Source organism: Anas platyrhynchos, chromosome 2, assembly GCF_047663525.1.
Source record: "Anas platyrhynchos isolate ZD024472 breed Pekin duck chromosome 2, IASCAAS_PekinDuck_T2T, whole genome shotgun sequence".
Taxonomy (NCBI): Eukaryota; Metazoa; Chordata; class Aves; order Anseriformes; family Anatidae; genus Anas; species Anas platyrhynchos.
The window spans coordinates 54,880,587-54,898,905 of record NC_092588.1 but is presented as its reverse complement, the minus strand read 5'-3'; the positions used below and the strand labels follow the sequence as shown (position 1 = coordinate 54,898,905).

Here is an 18,319-nt window from a genome sequence, read left to right as displayed (position 1 = left end):
TCCAAGTCACAGAGCACAGGCAGCAGCGATAACTCCCCAGCTCGGTGTGCAGCCAGGGCTGCAGGCACTGCATCCTCCATGGGATGGAAGGGAGAAGCAGCTTTCTCTGCTGCAGGGGACCCCACGAGCCCATTTTTTCCCCATCCTCTCCTACATGTAGACAGAGTTCAGCTTCCTGACCTCATGAGGCTGTTCTGTAGGACTGAAACCGCAGCCTACTGGTCCCAAGCACCAGGGGCTGCCAGTCCCCATTGCCGTCCCCAAATGCCATCACCATGCCCGGCCAGAGCCCCAAGGGGGGGAACCCCACCACCGTGCTATTGTTGCCTTCCCCTGCTGGTCAAATCCCCGCAATTCCCTCACCCTATGGCTGCAATTAGGCTCGTTTCCTTCTTTGCAGGAAAATACCACCGAGAGAGCGGTGCTACCAACAGCTCTGCAGATTAGCAAATAGAAACGCGGCCTCGCCAGCCACGCTTTGCTTCTATCTTTTGCCAATTAGACGCGTTTGAATCATTTATGAGGACGCTTCACAACACGCTGGTAAGCGTTCAGCAGTGAGCTTTGTAAAAATAATCAAGGCTTGGTAGCGGGCCAGCCGGTAGAGCCTCTGCTATGAAGCCTTTGCTTCAAGGTGGGGAGAGACAGCCAAGGTGCGTGTGGGTAAACAAGGCCAGAGGCTAAACACCAGCATAAACCAGCTGAGTGACAGGGCCCGGGATAAAGAGACATTCAAAATTAAGCTGCTGCCTAGCCGAACAGCTGACCTGGAAGCCTACCACATGCTGGTCAGATTACTGATCGGCCCGTTTCTGAGCTGTTACAACAGTTGCTCCGTTTTCCAGCACTCCGGAGGATTGCCGGGTGCCTAATTGCTGCAGTCCCCAGAGGGGCTGTGGCCTCTTGGACGCAGAAGTGAAACCACAAGGAAGCTGATGATGTAACGTGGATGGGAGAGGATTTAGCAATGAAGCAGCAGCCACGAATCAGCACGCAGGGACAGTGACGTTGGCTGGTGAAACAAGATGTGTGTGCTGAGAGAAGCCTTAAAAATCCATAAACAATAATGATGCTAAAAAATTACTAACCTTAAAGGGCTTACTTTAATAAAGCAGCCAGGAACCATGTAATTCCCATCACCTACCACCTCACAGGGTGTGTGACATTATAATACCTTTACCAACATGAAAAATGCCTTAATGTGTACATTCAGCTGCTTCTCAGCACGTGCAGGGACAGCAAGCCTGTCCACGTATGTGCCTCACAGACAAACAACCAGGCAGGGAGCAAATAAAATCACCTCCTTAGCGGGGCATTTTCCTCAATGTCCTCCAAAGTCTCCAGAGAAGATCGCTGGGAGATCAGCCGCCGTCTGCAGGGAAAAAACACAAAACATCGCCACCGGTTAGAGTGCACAACGAAGTACTTGGAGCTGCTCTTTAGAAAGGTTCACAAACCAGAGTTGTGTATCTGAGCCGTATGTTTGGGTTATTAACCAAGTTTCTTTTTTTTTCTGCTTATCTTATTAAATCCATTTGATTCCAATCAGAACCAAACTCCTGTATCAAAACAGCAACTCAAACTCCACCTTCCCAACAGGTCCTTCTCCTTAGTTTGGGCTTTCAGGTTTTCCTTTCTTTAAGGTTTAACACCCACCTGCCAGCAGCCCCTCACTTGCTGTGCTACAGCTTGCAGTATCTTAAGTACAGGGTCTTTGACAGAATAATTTGGGTTTTAAACCAGTTTGCTACGGTTGAGTCAGACCCCTCCCCACATTCACAGAAATAAAATTGTGAAGGAAATCTTATCACTTCCAGCTTTCTGATTGTCCTGGTGGGCAAGAAGAAGCCCCAGCACCCAGCTGCACCCAGGCCTCCCCCAAACCACCACAAATCAGGAACCGCGTGTACGACACAACCCACCCACGAGCCCTGTGGCTGGAAGGCTGCTCACTACTTTATTCCCGGGCTGTATTTCCACAATAAATTGTTTTCACTGATGCCAGCGTAAGCAGTTTCTAATCCTTCTTGCAATTTGCTAGCCCCTGCAGTCGCTCTGCTTCAACTGTTCCTGCAGCCGTGCTGGAAATCAGATTACCAAAATGTTTTCGGATCAAAATAACCCTGAGGGTCAGTGATTTAGTTTACTACTAGGTCAAACACCAGATTTCTATCGCTAGCCCCCAGACAACACATTGCAGGACGCTCTGAATGTACACGCAGGTTTTCAAGCATTTAGCAAATCATAAAAAAAAAAGAAAACCTCAAACAATTTCTAAAACAACCAAGTGTGAAGCATAATCCTATTAGGAAAATATGTAAACCTAAATCCCCTTGGGCTTTGTCTAACCTAGAATTTCAGAATCAAGCCCTGGTACAAGATAGGATATGCCTTCAAACTGCTAAGAAAATATAAAAAGCCATCATTTTAGGGTGTGCCGAACTTGCTGGCATGTAAGAAGACAGCAAATATCTGTCTCCTGTGCCCACAGATGCTCCCTTTGCTCCATCCACAGTCAGAGGACATAGAGAAGCTCTTCTGGAGAGAAATCCAGGTGAGGAGGAGCTCCCCCTCTATTTTCTGCATGGGTCCACAGACAAAAGTTGAATGTTTCAGCCACCAGCACCACTGATGCAGCAAATGAGAGCTGTTGCTTTAATACCTCTTTATACCCTATATGAGGCTTTATGAGCCTTCGATGGAAAAAATGAAGAAGTGTGGGTCACACAGAAACCTCCAGGGACATGCAGGGATATCACAGCGTCTCTCACCTCTCCCCAGAGTTGTTGCTTTTCATCAGCTGGGCTCCTGGCACAGGAGCACTGCTGAGGATTTGCAGCACCTCTGCCGAAATCACTTCATACTGCCCGGCAACTTTGCTCCGAACTGCCTCTCTTCACTGGAGAAGCTCAGCAGCAACGAAGTAGGTGCAATTATTCCACTTTTCAATCTTTACTTTGAGGCCTAATTAAGCTGACCTAAATACCAGCGTTTGTAAGCCTTCCGCAGCTGGATGTTACACCAGAAATGGCAACTAATGAACTTACCTGCTGTGAGCTGACTCCCAGCCTGTGCCCCACAAAGATGAGGACAACTCGTGTTTAATATTTAAATTCTTTTTATCACATTTCTGGTCCTTGTGCAACTGTTACATGGGCCCAGAAATTACTAATATGCTCAAACCAAACTCCGAACCAAAGCCAAAGAAAGAGACTGAAGAGATATTTGATGCATTGCTGTTTCAAAGGGCTATTTTCTAAGATATTCATGACCCTGGTTGCATACTTGTCTTTGTCCAGATATCTGAATCCCTGTGGAAGTTTCTTAAGACTTAGATGTTGTCTGTTTCTCCTCCCCTACATCAGATTAATGTGTGGTCAATGTAAATGAATACGAAGAAAAAATGAAACAAAGGTCTGCGACGAACAGAGCGGATGGCCAAGTTAAGGACTCTGAAGAAAGATTAGCTGTAACCAACCTGTCAATCTGTGAAAAATTATCTTCATTGTCAATTGCTGCAAAATACTCAGCTCGATAACATTAAGCCTACGAAAGCGTAAGCCCCTTAAGACAGGAGGTGATAAAAAAATGGAGCTGCAATCAGAACACTGGATAAATCCATCCAGGAAGGAAGGAAGGAAGACAACAGACGATAATCCACGAGATAAGGAAAACTAAATCCATGTGTAATGACTTTCTAGCGCAGCGAGGAAATCGGGAAGAAAGAGCTGCATTTTAAGTATGTTTTATTTCTGAGAAACTTGTGGGTGTGCATCCCCCCTGCTCTTGCTAAGGTTACAAACCTACAACAGCTGAAGAGAGCAGAGCAGGTAGTGCTGGCGTGCCGAACAGCAAGAACAGTTTTGGGGTGTGCTTGCTGTTGACCTGCTCGTGAGTCGCTCTCGCCCTCTGGATGCAGTTTTCACTGGGATCCCAGCTCATTTTCTTCCAGTCTTTTGCCAGTATCGCACAGGAAGGCAAACGCAGCAAAAACAAACCCTGAGGCTGTTAAAAATTACCAGGGGCATACTGTGCATATGCACACGTGCATAGAAAAATGAGAGATGTGGTTGTTTGCAGCCAACTTGCACAGTGCCACTCCAGATATTAATTCTTAGCCCTGCTAGAAGGCACGATTCTGGGAGGAAATGTATTCAACACCAGGCAGTGATAAGAAATCTCTGATGAAGGAGAAAAAAAACAGGGTTTAGTCTAGTCAATGGGAGAGCAATCACCAAGTGTTGTTGAATCTGGGGTCCCTTTTCTTTTTACCTTCCCCAGCTGGGTTCCCAATTCACTGAAGGCAAATCCTGTTTGAAGCTTACCATCTCCTCCCCGTAGCAGCTGCCTCTGCACCCCGTCCTCCTCCTATCGGCTATACCCAAGCTCTAATGAGGAGCTACAGCTGCAATTCACTCAGATTCACTTAAAGACAGCGGATCTCTCCATGTTCCCGAAGCGCCTAAAATCTACATCCCCTATTATACGTACCCAGTGATTTACAGATTCAGGCTTCACTCTCCTGCCTCTGCAGCAACGTGATAGCTTTCCAAAGGCTTGTGAGCAGTGATTTACGTTGAATGTGCCAGAGCGCTGCCACAGCTCTATTTTTCAGAACAGCCATTACCTCATAACCTAACACACGTTATCGTGGCAAGACATCATCAGGCACCAGCTTAATTAAAGACACTCAAAAGTAGCAAAGGAGCAAACAACAAGATTAATTGTCTGCCCTACGAAAACAAGGGTGCTTGCCAGAGCAGATACTGTAGCGCTGGAAAGAACATACAAATTCTTCATCTTTATGTCCTTTTTCTACTCAGACCATAATAGTCTTTGTCTGATCAACAGATAAGACCTGTCTTGTCAAAGATCTAACAGGTCCTTCATGTGTAATTTCTGTCTGACAAACTCGGTGCATTGTAATGTGATGCATATCAACGGCTGTCCACAAAGAGTGTTGCTCCCTAAGAGCCTGATCTGAAGGATACCTGTTCCTAAGAGAATAAAGACTCGACCCTAAAATTCAGGACACTAGTTGAATAAGCTACACTCCAAAACCGGCTTTTAAATTACCAAAATCCAATGATGTATTTTAGAGCAAGCAAATGTCATAACTACGCACTGGGAAACCAAGGCTATACGCAAGTGATGCCATAACATGTGGAAACACATACACACTTCTGAAAAAAGCCTTTAATTCTTGCCTACATGCATAACTATACAGTTAAGACTGTTGCCTTGTCCTGTTTGTTTTCCCTGAGTTCATTCGCGGTATCTCTTCGATTACCTCCAGTTCTAAATTATAACCGTGCCTCCAGATGTGCATGCTATCTGGGAGAACATATTCTGCAAATTAATGTTAGATTTAGACAAGATGTGAACAAGGACCAATAAATCTTCCCTCTAAAAATGCATCTTGGACATTATGAACTGCCTGGATACAATTCTTCTGACAGAGAAAACAGGAGCTCCCCATGTGAGCAGCACATAATGATCAAACCAAACAAGTGAAAACTAACATGAGGTATTTTGTGTTTGAGATATGAGCCCTGGCACAGACGGTGACAATCGGTGCATACTCTGGATCTAGTTCTGGGTACATTTGCCACAAATTCCCTCAGGATCAGGCACTTTTCTCACCATCCTATTGCATACCCAGGAGCAAACACTGGTCATGCCCTCCTCTCCTTGGCCATGTATGCTAAAGCCCAAGCCAATGACTTCATACAGTTCAGAGACATCCAATATTAGGTAACTTAGATATCCAACACTGGGTATACTTTTGGGTATCTGTGGAAACATGAGGTACTGCAAGGCAGATCAGTGCCTTAATTTTAAATATTTACACATCAGCTGGGCTTAATGCTCTCTTGCCTGCTAGCCCATGTTTCAATGCCAAAGGCATTTCAGTAGAAAATCATGTGTTTACTTAAAAACGTATCTGCAGTAACAGAGGCCAGTTTCAAAAATGATAAGATCCATCACGAAGGCAATGGGAGATCCTTATAGTTAAGTGTAACCGCTCTGACACGTCTGTGAGCTTGAGCCTGAGGCTTGCAAGATGGAGCTCAGTTCTCTCCTGCTCTTCTTGGTCACGACAGTGCCTGGGGCCAGCCAGCGTGGCTGCCCTGGGAAGAGCAAACCACCTCCTCTTCCCTGTCACTGCAATGAGGTGCAGTGTTTTCCTGGGTTGATCGAGGGAAGCAAAATCAGGAGATTAGATCATTTTCCTCTCCCCCTGCTGAGGTCTCCTGCTCAGCGTAGCATCCTGTAATTGGCACACTCCCAGCCTGAGGTTCCTCTCCCCTGGTACATGCCTCTATTAAAAATTGAAATGTTTTCGGGAGCCCGTTCACTCCATTCAGAACACGTCGTATTATGAGCTGCATGGTGAAAATCCAGCTACAAGCTGAAGATGCCTGCGCCTCTCACTGCATAGCTCTGAGACCTCCAGCCCAGGCGCCTGGGCACGCTGCTAGGCGGGGCCTACTGATACTTTATATCATCAGGGCAAGGAAAAACACCTCAAATGGGGCTGACTGGCACTATGAGGAAGGGACACAAGACCCAGATTTCACGTTTGTGTCTCCCCTGTGCTGGTTCCACCCTGAAGCACCATCTTCACCGCCTCCACCTACGGCCAGGCCTGAGCTGAAGCAGCAGAGGCAGTACCTCAGGCACCGCTGACCTGCAGACGCAAGGACAGGCAGATCTCTTCAAAACACACCAATATTAATGATATTCAGTGCACCAAACCACCCCAGGGGTGATTCCCCACACGTTCAGCCTCTCTTCACCTCACCCTAAAGACATGTTGCGTTCATATTATGCCACGAGGAAGGTAAAAGGTTGGGGGAGCTACTGCTCGAGGCACAGAGACCCGCCTCAGGTGTTTCGTGAGGCGGGTCGCTGACCTGATCTGACCCAAAACACATATGAAAAAAAAAAAACAAACGACACGGGGGCCAAGGCTTCTTCCAGAGGTGGTGCTGCTGCCCAGCCCGCAGTCATTGTGAGAGGGCTTGGTGATAACATAAAACAAAGCCCTTTGTCATCTGCCTCAGCAGCAATTTGAAGGCTCTGCAATGAATTCGCAGCTCATTAGCAATGAATTAAGTTGATGAAAGGTTACAAGGAACCAAGGACAATTGTTACAGAGCGTCTCCAGGCGTTTTTCCCGGCCGTCAGCTCTCTTTTGCTAACCAACCACCACCTCTTGCACTCTCCAGCGGCCTGCTTCCTCATAAAAAACCCCAAAGTATTGCCTAATGAAACACACAAAGAGCCCTTCTCGTGCTACGGGAGCCCATTTCAGGATTCCTCTCACACGCTTTGCTCAGGGATGCTCTGCTGTACAAGCAAGGCAGAGGAATTTGGAAGGATTTACAGATTAATCAGCCGGAGGAAGGATGTGGGTTAGGACTGCTCGAAGTGTGCTCCTCTGGGATGCTAGCTGCAGCTCAGCTTACCACAGATGAAACGAAACACGCTTTGGGAATGCAAATGAACGAGGATGTCACAAAAAGTAATTCAATTTGGCCCAGCAGGGATTTGAATTTGGTTAGTTACCTACAAGATCTTTATTTAACCATAGTCCTGGCACAGCATCCAGTAGGAACACAGATCTGGAGCTCATTTACTGCTATTCTAAAAATTAGGCTTGATAACTTACTCTGAGAATTTTGGGTCACGTTTATATTATATATATGCGTATCTCTATACGTACACTTGGTCTGTAACAGATCTGCAGAATAGGGGGATCTTTAATATACATAAAAACAAGGGCAAGGTTTTCATTCATATCACCAGTGTGGAAGAGGTAAAGAGGTAAGTGGAACAAGACAGCTAATTAGTCATTCTTCATTTCAGTCCTCAATAAGCACAAAGAGTCTATGTTCTTTTTTTTTTTTTTTTTTTTTTTTTTTTTTTTTTTTTTTACTGCAGGCATTATCCTACATCAAACAATTTGTAGATAACAAAAATAAGTTCTCTTCCTGAAGGCACACCAGCAAGGAGCTTGGTGTAGAAGATGAAACAGCATTAGAAATTAACTGCAACACTTCTTCCCTTCCCCATCCGCTGGAGTGTGTCCATTAGGATGCCTTGCTAATACATAACCATATTACCCAGCCTGACAAATTCTGCCCAGTTGGCTGTTTCGGTACTAGAGAGCACGAGGCATTAATAGCTGACTGCCTCATTCAAATGAAAGAAGACAATTATCAGATGTAACTTTCACAATTAATACTACTGCTGCCAGCATTTTCAGCCGAGATTGGGTTCTTTTATAGCTCGTTTGAAGTCTTTAGGGGACGTGTTATTAGTACATCTGTCCCGCTGTAAACATAATTATCATGCGAAGCTCTATTTATCATGCTGAGCAGGAAGCACTTTGTATCAGCCTTTCAGCTTGAGCACACTGATAACCAGGCGAGGGAATTTAACTGCCCCGACTAGCCAGGACCGTGCTCGCTGCCAGGAGTATTTCTGTCGCTTCCCCGTCAAGCCCAGGGCGATTTTCTGAACAGGCGAACAGCTCGTGCTAGCCTCGGAGCTGGGGGGTGTTGCCTTTCACACCACTTGTTTGTCTCATTAGGCAGTTTAATGTTCTCCCGTAATTCTCTGCTCTTCTCCACGACTGAGGAGACTCCTCGTACATGGCCAAGCTAACGGAGCTGGCCTGGTACCTAACAGGTACAGACAGCAGAGCTCTTTGGACATTTCAGCCTTCAGGTGCAATACAGGCGGTGTTTTCTGCTCGATGCAGTGGAAAGAAAACAACATAACAGCAGAATGAGAACTTAATTATTTTTCTTTATCAGTTCAAACGCTTTTCCTTGCCTGTTCCTGGTGGCACACGGGGGACTTGCAGGATGCCCTGCACGTGATGACATCTGGCTACTGCAGCTGAGGGCTGTGGGGGAGACCAGGTCCTGATGGAAGGGCTGATCAGAAAGCAAGCACTGCTTCAGAGAGAAATTATTTCCCTGCTGATGAATGTGTGATAAAGGGTACAGAATATTTTTAAAACGTGGGAGAAATTCATAAAGCTAAACCGAGACAACTGCCCCTGTAGGCTACGCTCACGCAGAACAACCACACATCCATAGAAACTACCAAATTCACCGTCTTAATACACTGACCGATTATGGATTTTATTTTAGGCAACTTATCCTGAGATCATCCTGGTGTTTCGTTTAATTTTGTTGAGACAGGGTGGCTGTGAGGAATGAGCTAGCACAGCGGCTCAATCAATTATTCTCTTTAAATTGGAGAACTGTGCATATCCAGACTGCTTAATCTCTCCCATACATCTGCATTTGCACATCTTTCTTCTCTGAAGAGCTCTCAGAAGCTGAAGTTTTAATCACAGGACTATTTTTGCCCCTCATTTTCCAAGCTGCAGTAAAGCTGCTGCGTGACCTAATCCGATGGCAAACGCACCATCATTATGCAGTGGCTTCGAGGCAGTTGTACCCTAACTAGTCGTAATGTTTCTTATTACATTTCTTATTTTTAATCACTGACAGACCAGGTGTCTTGTGCCCAATTAGAGCTATCAGTCTGCACGCATCCCTTTACCTGAGGTCAGCAAATGACTTGTTGAAGTAAGTGCTGCACGGCGTGAACAAAAACATATTGCAAAGCCCTGTCTGAACATTAACCCCCTCGGCTATACCCCACTGCACAAAGGCTGTGAGCAAAGCCAAACCTGCTTTAGCTTACACCAAGCTCGGGTTTTGCTAACAGAAAGGAGCAGGCCAAAGGGACAGGCTTGGGTTCCTAACAGCAAAAAATAATAAGAAGAAAAGGCACAACATAGATGGAAGGATTCATATAGAGAATCTATAACTAGATTCTCTAGCTATAATTAATGACAGATTTCATTAATATTCACTTATCTCATTTTTTGCTTTTAGGCTTGTGTCCCACTAACACAAGAACAGCAGCGAAGAAATCTCTCCTATTAAAGAGCTCTGCTAGGCGTTTGAGATGACATACAGAGCGTGGCCATACAGTTCTCCATCCTCCACTACCCCCGAATTTTATGATCCAGAATCTCTTTCAGCAGCCAGCTGCAGACTGCCACCAGGGGAGGAGCAGAAGGTTTTCTGTGCTAACAGAGAACAGAAAAGGTAAATCTCAATAAAGAAGGTCCAGGTATTTTGCAAAATGATCCAAACACGTAGAGTTGGCAGTCTCTCTCCTCCTGCCCATGGTGTGGCACTGAATGCAAAACCCCTTCGTGTGTAAGGGTGGCACTGTGCCCATAGAAAACGCCTGGTCCCTTAGTAGAGGGGTGAGAAAGAGGGATGCAGGCACTGTGCCACACAAGGCTGCCTTCCCAAGGGATGCTCGGCATGGCTCCGTGATGTGCCAGAGGGCACATGGAGGCTTCCCAGTATCAGCACCAGCGCCCTGTACACATAAAATCTCACCCTGATGCCAATTTGTGTGCATCTGATAACCCCTGAGCACTGTCAAATTATTTGCAGGAGATTGTGCTGGAGAGAAAAAAATACAGCAGCCAGGAGAAGAATTAATGCGAAACTGTACCATGGCATCACTAAAACTATGTATTTATTGAGCACATTACAGCGTATTTCCTGAGCTCTCTGACCTATCTTCGAAGGAGCTGCTTTGGATTCAGATCTCCCGGTTATATTCGACAATCATTTAAGAAAAGACTGGGGAGACCAACCCATTCAGTTTAATTTGCAGGCAAACAAGCCACACATCACTTCACGCACAGCAAAACTGCCTGTTTTCCTGCAAAAGGGTTGCAATTTTCCCAGCAACTCAGCACAGTGGTTCTCTGAAACAGAGAAATCGGTCCTGCTCTCCAGCGTGCACAGTCAGGAGACGCTGGTTTATGGTCATCAAGTTAAGAGCTCCCTCAGGCAACACAAAGGCCAACACCCCAAAAGACTGGCTTTTCAGGGCAGTCCTCACAAAAGCTGCTTCAAGCTGCATACTTCATGCAAACGTGAGAAAAATTACGAGGGCAAACTGTATCCCCCAGCCAGACTCCTGGCTCGCGTTTCTCTACCCAAAGACAATTAAACGAGAAAGCCTTGAGCACAGATCTGTCTCTGCAGTGCTTTGAGCTCCTCCTGGCAACAGGGTAGACGGGGAAGTCAAGAGGAAAACAGGAGGAAGAAGGAAACTGCTGCGTTTCCTTTCCAACCTTTTATTTGCTCCAGAAGGCTTGTTCGCCCCTCTATGCATGCAGCAAAGCCAGGACCTACTTTCTTTTCCTCTTTCCTGGGAAAAGACAGCCAAAAAAGCCCTGCCCTTCTTCACTATAATAAATAGCACACCCTGTCCCCGCTCTGTCTGCTGGGGAAGCAGCTTCCACCTGGACTGCAGAGTCCTCAGCAGAGGCGTCTTTCACTCCCTGTGCTCCTGCTGCTGCCAGTATTTCTGTTACCAAAAAAAATCAAGTTGGCCAAACCCAGGTATCCCAGTCAGAAACCTCACGACTGTCTCTGTGCCCCACGGAGCGGATTAGGGGCAGCCACCCCCTGTCCAAGCCGGGCTGCTGCTGGCTCCGGTCATCGCTGCGGATTCTCCAAAAGTGGAAGGCACGAGGGACCTGTGACTGTTATTATCCATTTAAACAACAAATACAAAGCTAAAACATATAAAAAATGCATGAATTTCTGTGAATCTTTAAAGAGTCTTAACTTTGCCTTCTGGTATGTAGGTCTATCAGGCTTTTTAAAGCTTTGATTCCGAAAACTAGAGACTTTGTCAAGAAGACAGAAGACAAGGAGATGAGACTGAGCACCTCCCCTTCATCCCAGTGGTCCAGGAACTTTAAAAGCCTCAACCATACATTGCAAGACTTTGAAGTTGACGATACTGGATTAAGACCCTCTGCAACATCGGTGGAAAGGAGACAGAGGATCCTTTGTTGGAGCATGTGATTTTAGAAATGTTGCTTCCAGTTCTCATGAAAAAACATACTATAAATCTTTAAAAAGCGCTACGTCACTGCTTAATTTGTCCCTTGCTCCCCAGTTGTCCTAAATGAGGAGTGGGATGTGCATGCATCTGACACACTGCAGCAGAGATTACTGAACCGGCATTTAGGGCTTAACCACTGCTGCACTTCTGCAGAAACCTCAACTGATGGGGCTCTTGCTCAAACCACTCTGCGAAACTGCTCGCTCACTTCGACTCTCTGTTAGGTGATCACTTTCGAAGCCAAAAGCAACTAGCTGCCTGTGAGAGTAAGACTGAAAGGAACCGCATGTGTTTGCAGGATCGTGTGCTGTTTTTATAAAGCCATTTTTCAATGACAAAGCTCATTTAGAAATTCTTGTTTCAAATTAATCACCTCTTTCAAAAGATGTAACTGAATATACTGCAAGAGAGGATTTACTTTAGAACAGCCTTGGCGGTGAAAGCAGACAGAAAAAAAAAATAATCCATCTTTTCAAAAAAGTAATTAAGACATTTAGATGCTGCAGACATTAAACGCAGACTTAACAACTCCGATATAGATTTTTGGTGATTTTCATGTGAAATGGCTAACCTTGTAACACATCTTAGATCATCTGACTTCTGTGTCTGTCTGCATATTCAGCATCACAGCCCCAAGCTGAATAAACACAGGCAGAGAAGAAAGAGATTCTTGTTTCCTGGTAAAGCTTATTGCAATAAAGAACTGAAAGCAGGGCAAAAGGCCCATTCAAAAATGTGTCACAAAACACTTCACCACAGACCTAGGGGCTTTGTTGAAAGGAGGAAAAAAAAAGGGGGTTTGAACAACAATATTGCCTAATGGGATTACGCACGCACAGCATAATTTCCCATTTACAATACGGTACCAGCGAGGGGTTAAACACCAGCTGAAGTCCTACCTGCACTGGTACCAGTTATATCATCTCATGCCAGACATTAAGCAAACAAATAGAGGCTATAGACCACAAAGCTGTTACTGAAAACACTTAATCTTCCGAGGTGGATATCGGACAGGCAGTTAAACAATCAATATTCCTTTGAAAAACATTACATTTTATTATCTGTAAATACGCATCTCTTTCTTTTGTCTCTAAAAAGGAAAACAGGAAGCATGCGCTTTCGTAGCATACATTTATGGTTACTTAAATCTGTCAAAAATAAAGTCGTACCTGGGTAAGTATTACACAGAAAATAGCATCCTGATGGCAGAAAATAGTATCCTGATGGCAGTACTACAACATATGAAGACAGACTATGCTTAGGATCCTTCTGAACTTGTTTGCACACAGAAACTTGTCTGTATTTATATTAGCCAGAAAGGGTACCAAGACAGAGCCCCTAAACCCAGGTATTTCCCCTTTCCAGTTCATACCCTTATTTTTTTTCTTACCAGGCACTCTGTTTGAAATATATCTGTAGCTAGCCACAACAAGCATGCTATGCTTTGAGGGTTTTCAAGAAAAATAAGTTCTAAAACTAAATCTGGGAGTAAAAACACTGCAGCTCTAGACAGGAAAAACCCTTCAGCAAGTGGAAAAACTTATCACCTGTACCTAATAGAGAATATTAAGGGTATTAACGTGGGATAAAAATCCTTGCTTTTAATGCAACGTGAACATACAGCCATCATTTGGAGGATAATATATTTAAAGCTGTCATAGCACAGCTCCAGTCCTCCTCCAGCAGCCCTGGTCTGGCTACTTAATCCCGACACAGGGAAATGATCCAGGCAAAGTCGTGGAGCAGAACAGGGGATGTGAGGGATGGACATTGGTCAGTTACCTTTGGTAGAGCTACAGGGAGGACTTGGAAGATTTCCTCTCTTTGGCATGACCTGTTAGCTGCTGACTGGAAAACAGGAGATGTGTATGCCTTTATTTTTCCTCTAGAAACATCTTTAAAAGAGCCCGTCCAGCAAAGAAACCAAAAATACACTTCCGCCGCTGCCTCTCTGAGTGCCCAACCAGCCGTAACATTTTCCCTCCTCGCTGCAAGGCTCTGCGAAGGAGGAAGTTCAAGTGCAGCGACCTGAAGGGGGGCAGCCCCGGACAGCAGCGAAAACCAAAGCACGCCCATCTTTTCTTCTTTTGCTTCTGCCCTTCCTTTGCCTCCTCGGGCCTGAACATTAATGAAGGTGGCTAAAACAGAGGGCAGAGAGGCAGTGCTGCCCACAGACCCCCAGCACGACCCACTACGATGCCTCCTGTGGCATCTGCTCACGTAAAACTCACACACACAATTTTACCTCCTTACTTCCACTGAAACAGAAATTAGCCACACTTTTATAAAAGTTTTTTTTGCCTTTTTTTTTGAATGAGAAAGAACCCCCCCTCCCTCCAGAGCAGAAACCACTACTTCCTCACACGAGCTACATGCGTGCTGCTAAATACAGCACAGGACAAGAGAAAACGTGTGTTGGGTATGACAGCAGAACTCTGCGTTGATCAGACTTACGGACTGTCAACATGTGATGCCGAATTTTGAAATTTCTGCTTTCCTGTTTCACTTTTTCCAATAAACGGACAGGAAAGATGCCCGTTGGTGTGAGGCACGGTAACACAAAAAAAGTCGTTCTTGCTGAATTTACCGCATTACAAAATGAAGGCTCAAAAAGCCCACAACTGACCAGCGAAAAGAAAACAAAGTGGCCAAGTGCTCTTTTTCAACAAGTACAAAGACAAGTTTTCCCTACATTTTTTTAATTTAGTTATTATTTTAAAAAATAATCCTGCCAGATGAGAGCTTGGAAGGGAGGTGAGGGACCCGTCCCCAGGTCCAGGCTGGAGCTGGCCTGAAGGCACACAGGGTGGACATCTTGTCCTCAGCACCAAGCTCCTGGCCCTGCCCTGCTCCCACTGGGCTGTGCTGCTCATCAGCACGTGCACAGCCTTTTTGGATTGAGGAAACCCTTGAGAAAACCCACTCCTCTCACAAAGGCCCCACATTCGAGTAATCTGTAGCTCTGATGGTTCTTGTTAAGCTTTGTTTCAAGGCGTTGGGCGTCTGAACGCCTCACGCAAACAAGATGGAGCACGGCCTGGCGGGACGGACTGTCACCTCACAGCAGGACGCGCGCACATCGACTGAAGACCTGACCAAACCTCTGAGATATCCTTACTCCAATTTTGTTTTCATTCTAAACTTGAAGGAAACTTGAAAAGCAGCAATGAAGATTTGAAGAGCAATCACAGAATTGTGGTCATACTTTGTTAGCAAAGCATGATCTACACCTCAGTTTTCTGTTTGTTAGGGCCCACACACCTCCATGGTTTAAAATGTAAAAGACTGGTAGTTTTATAGCCTCAAAAGCCACATTTTGAGTTTTATGAGGAGAATTTTGCCCATTTCAGCTGATACATCAGCACAAAGCAAGCTCTCTGACCCACTGATTTAACCAGAAGTGTGCTGTCAGCTTCAATAAAAACAGAATCGCAACTATCTCCTACAACACCAACCACTCCACCCAAAATTGACAGGGAGGACAAGTATACCAATGGGAGCAGGGCTGGACACAGCAGAAAGCAAAATTTGTGAAAAAAAAAACATAAAGGGAAAGCACATGCTGTCTTTTTAGAGTGAGATTTTTCAAAGGAGCCCAGAGAGTTCCTCAAATTCATGGTTCAGAGACTCCTTCAAAAAATCTCAGCTTGAATTGCTCCGCTCTCTTTAGCCTGAATAATACAAGACAGACATCTAATCCAGAAGAAACACTGTAGAAGTGAAGCCAGTTGTTCATTACCATAACCCCCTATCTTGGGAAAGTGGATGCGAGGGTCAAGAGCCTCTCAAAAGCCATGCTTCTTCTCGCACATTTAGATGACACAAAAAAAAAAAAAAAAAAAAAAAAAAGATTGTGCTGAAAGGTTCCCAGTTTGTACAAAGCAGCACTGCAACAAATGCAAGCCAACTGCTGGTTAGACAGAAGACGGTGCCACCATCAACCATGGATAGCGTGCTCATTTACCCAGTAAAATATTCAAGACAGGCAATTGCTTGACAGGCTGGAAACCTCACCCCTGCACCTAAAATAGAAAGGACGGGCCTGATCCTGTTCTCACCTGTACCTGAGCAATTCAGAGACCATTCATTTCCAGGTGCCTCAACCTTTGCAAACACACAATGGTTCATGAGGGCTTTTCCAGCCTCTTCTTTTCCATCCCCTCCTCCCTTCCCAAAGTTAATAAATTCCAATTACAAGCCCCATCTTTGTGAGGTGCCCTACTGCAAAAAACTGAGCGTGGACTGGGGGTTAATTCATACGTGATATGGCACAGCAGCAATGGGATTTTGTACAGCCCTGAGCACAGCATCGGTACCACACTATAAAAATCCACTGCTCCTGTCACAAGGCTACACCCTTGCAGGAGATGAAAGCAGTGAGCTCACAGACTTGCTGGGAGCAAATACATGTTGCCATTCACATCAAGCATTCAACCTTAACACAAAGCATGAGGCTAGCACCAAAAACTACCACTGCATTAGCCTTGAAAGTGCCTGTTTAAGGGTGCTGACAAATTAATAAAAAATTGTCTTTTTTTTACTTTTAAATGCATTTACTCAAACTACACTCCCTGTTACACCCTAGCCCTTATCTTTGACTTGTATAGCCTCAAATCAATAAGGATTATATTGAGCAAACAAGAAACCAGTATTTATAATAATCCCTTTAAAACAAACAGAAGCACAAAACCTTTGACAATGAGTACGTTCCTTAAAATAACTGTGCAGACACTTTTGTTACTTGCAAGGCTGAGTTCTGCAGTAGCTGGAGCTGCTTCTAAAATAGAAAAAACATTTTATCTGGAGGTAAGTTACAAAAAAAAATGAGGATTTTGCAGATAAATTGCGGAAAAAAGTCACTATGGAGGTACTTAACAATGACACTTTGTGTTCTTCTGTAAATAATCCTATGTTTTTAAGTAACCAACTCTTACCTGTGACTTTTTCTGTATTAGGTTATGCTAAAAGATGGCATTCTACAGAACAGTAAACACCACCATTTAAAAATCAAACCCAGATTTGGTTTAAGTAAGAAATTAAACATGTTCCTGAGACGTATAAAGGGTTGAAAACAGGAGGCTATGTGAACTCTGTTTTAGAAAGCATAATTACACCTTTGTATTTGAAAGACTGTTCTCCCAAGCCTATTAATAGCAGGCTGCCATCTTTCCACACCTTTTTACATAACGTGCTGCAGTACCTGCTCGACTCACCTTCCCAAGCAATCACACCGCGCTGTGCACTGTAGCATCAGCAAGCTGTTTTTCCTCTCTTCGTAGTCTCCGAAAAACACACTAGTGTTTTACGATGATTAATTATGGAAATGACATCATTCTCTTGGAGAAATGCTGAGTACTATGAGAAGGGCTGAGTACAGGGGGGTGGAAAGTATAAGTTCCACGTACACACGAGGGTGAACAAGAAGAAGCAAGGTATAGACCATATTTGTGTTCCTGACCTGAAGATCTGAGATCTGCTCTCTCCATACGTATGCATGCATGTGGTCCAAGCAGGCCCAGAGGCAAAGGGACTTATGAGAGAGTCATCTCTTGGTTCCCCTTTTTCCATCCCTATGCATTTCAGACAAAACCAGACGTCCCTTCAGGTGACAGTGGTCCTTCCTGAGCACTGACCATACCGTAGGTCCTTGGGGTGGTGAAGCTCTGCTCTCCATTTTCTTTACTGCGACTTGCTGCCCCTGTACCTACAGTGGCTCTTTCTCCATCCCGAAAGAGGAAAAGAAAGGATGCAGCACAGCGGGAAGAGGACAGAGGGAGGACCAACCTCCCTGGGCTGCAGAAGGCACAACCTCAGCTTTGTTGATATTTGCCACCATCCTGCAGTATCACTTCTTTTGCTACACGAAAAACTACGTGCAGATGTGTCCTGTAGGGTCATGTACCCACAAACAGGCTACAAACCGAGAGGCACTACAAATGTTTTAGTGCTCGCCATCCTAACCAAAGCCCAGAGAAAAAGAAAAGCAAGCAGAAAGGTTTTCCCCTGTTTGTTCCACGGGTCTCGTTCCGGTTGAATGATGTGGGGCAGGGAGAAGTCAGCATAGTGTCACCTTACAGATTTTTCCTGTTACACAAAATAAGAGGATTTTTCTTTCCTTTTGGAGGAAAATTTATGCTTCTTTTGAATGCCTTTACCTATAAACTGATGCGCCTATGGCTGATTTGTCTTGGCAACACATAGATTTGAAACCGTAATCGTATTTGCCTTGGTAATACGATTACTTGTTGGAGCACCAAAATGCAATCCATTGTTGTCTGAAAAATTAGTAAAAATAAAGTTACCTAGATTTCAATTTTTTTTCTTTCTTATCCCACCAATATTATAC

General features: G+C 44.9%; 1 protein-coding gene across 2 annotated transcripts in view; it reads right to left on the bottom strand.

Annotated features, from left to right (window-relative positions):
- Positions 1–18,319, bottom strand: part of CABLES1 (Cdk5 and Abl enzyme substrate 1) — a 55,046-nt gene that overhangs the window by 32,173 nt on the left and 4,554 nt on the right. For both annotated transcript variants that reach the window (XM_027451947.3, XM_027451946.3), the window contains exon 2: positions 1,301–1,372. In XM_027451947.3, coding sequence (XP_027307748.1) covers positions 1,301–1,372 — 72 coding nt within the window. The remainder of the gene's footprint in view (positions 1–1,300; positions 1,373–18,319) is intronic.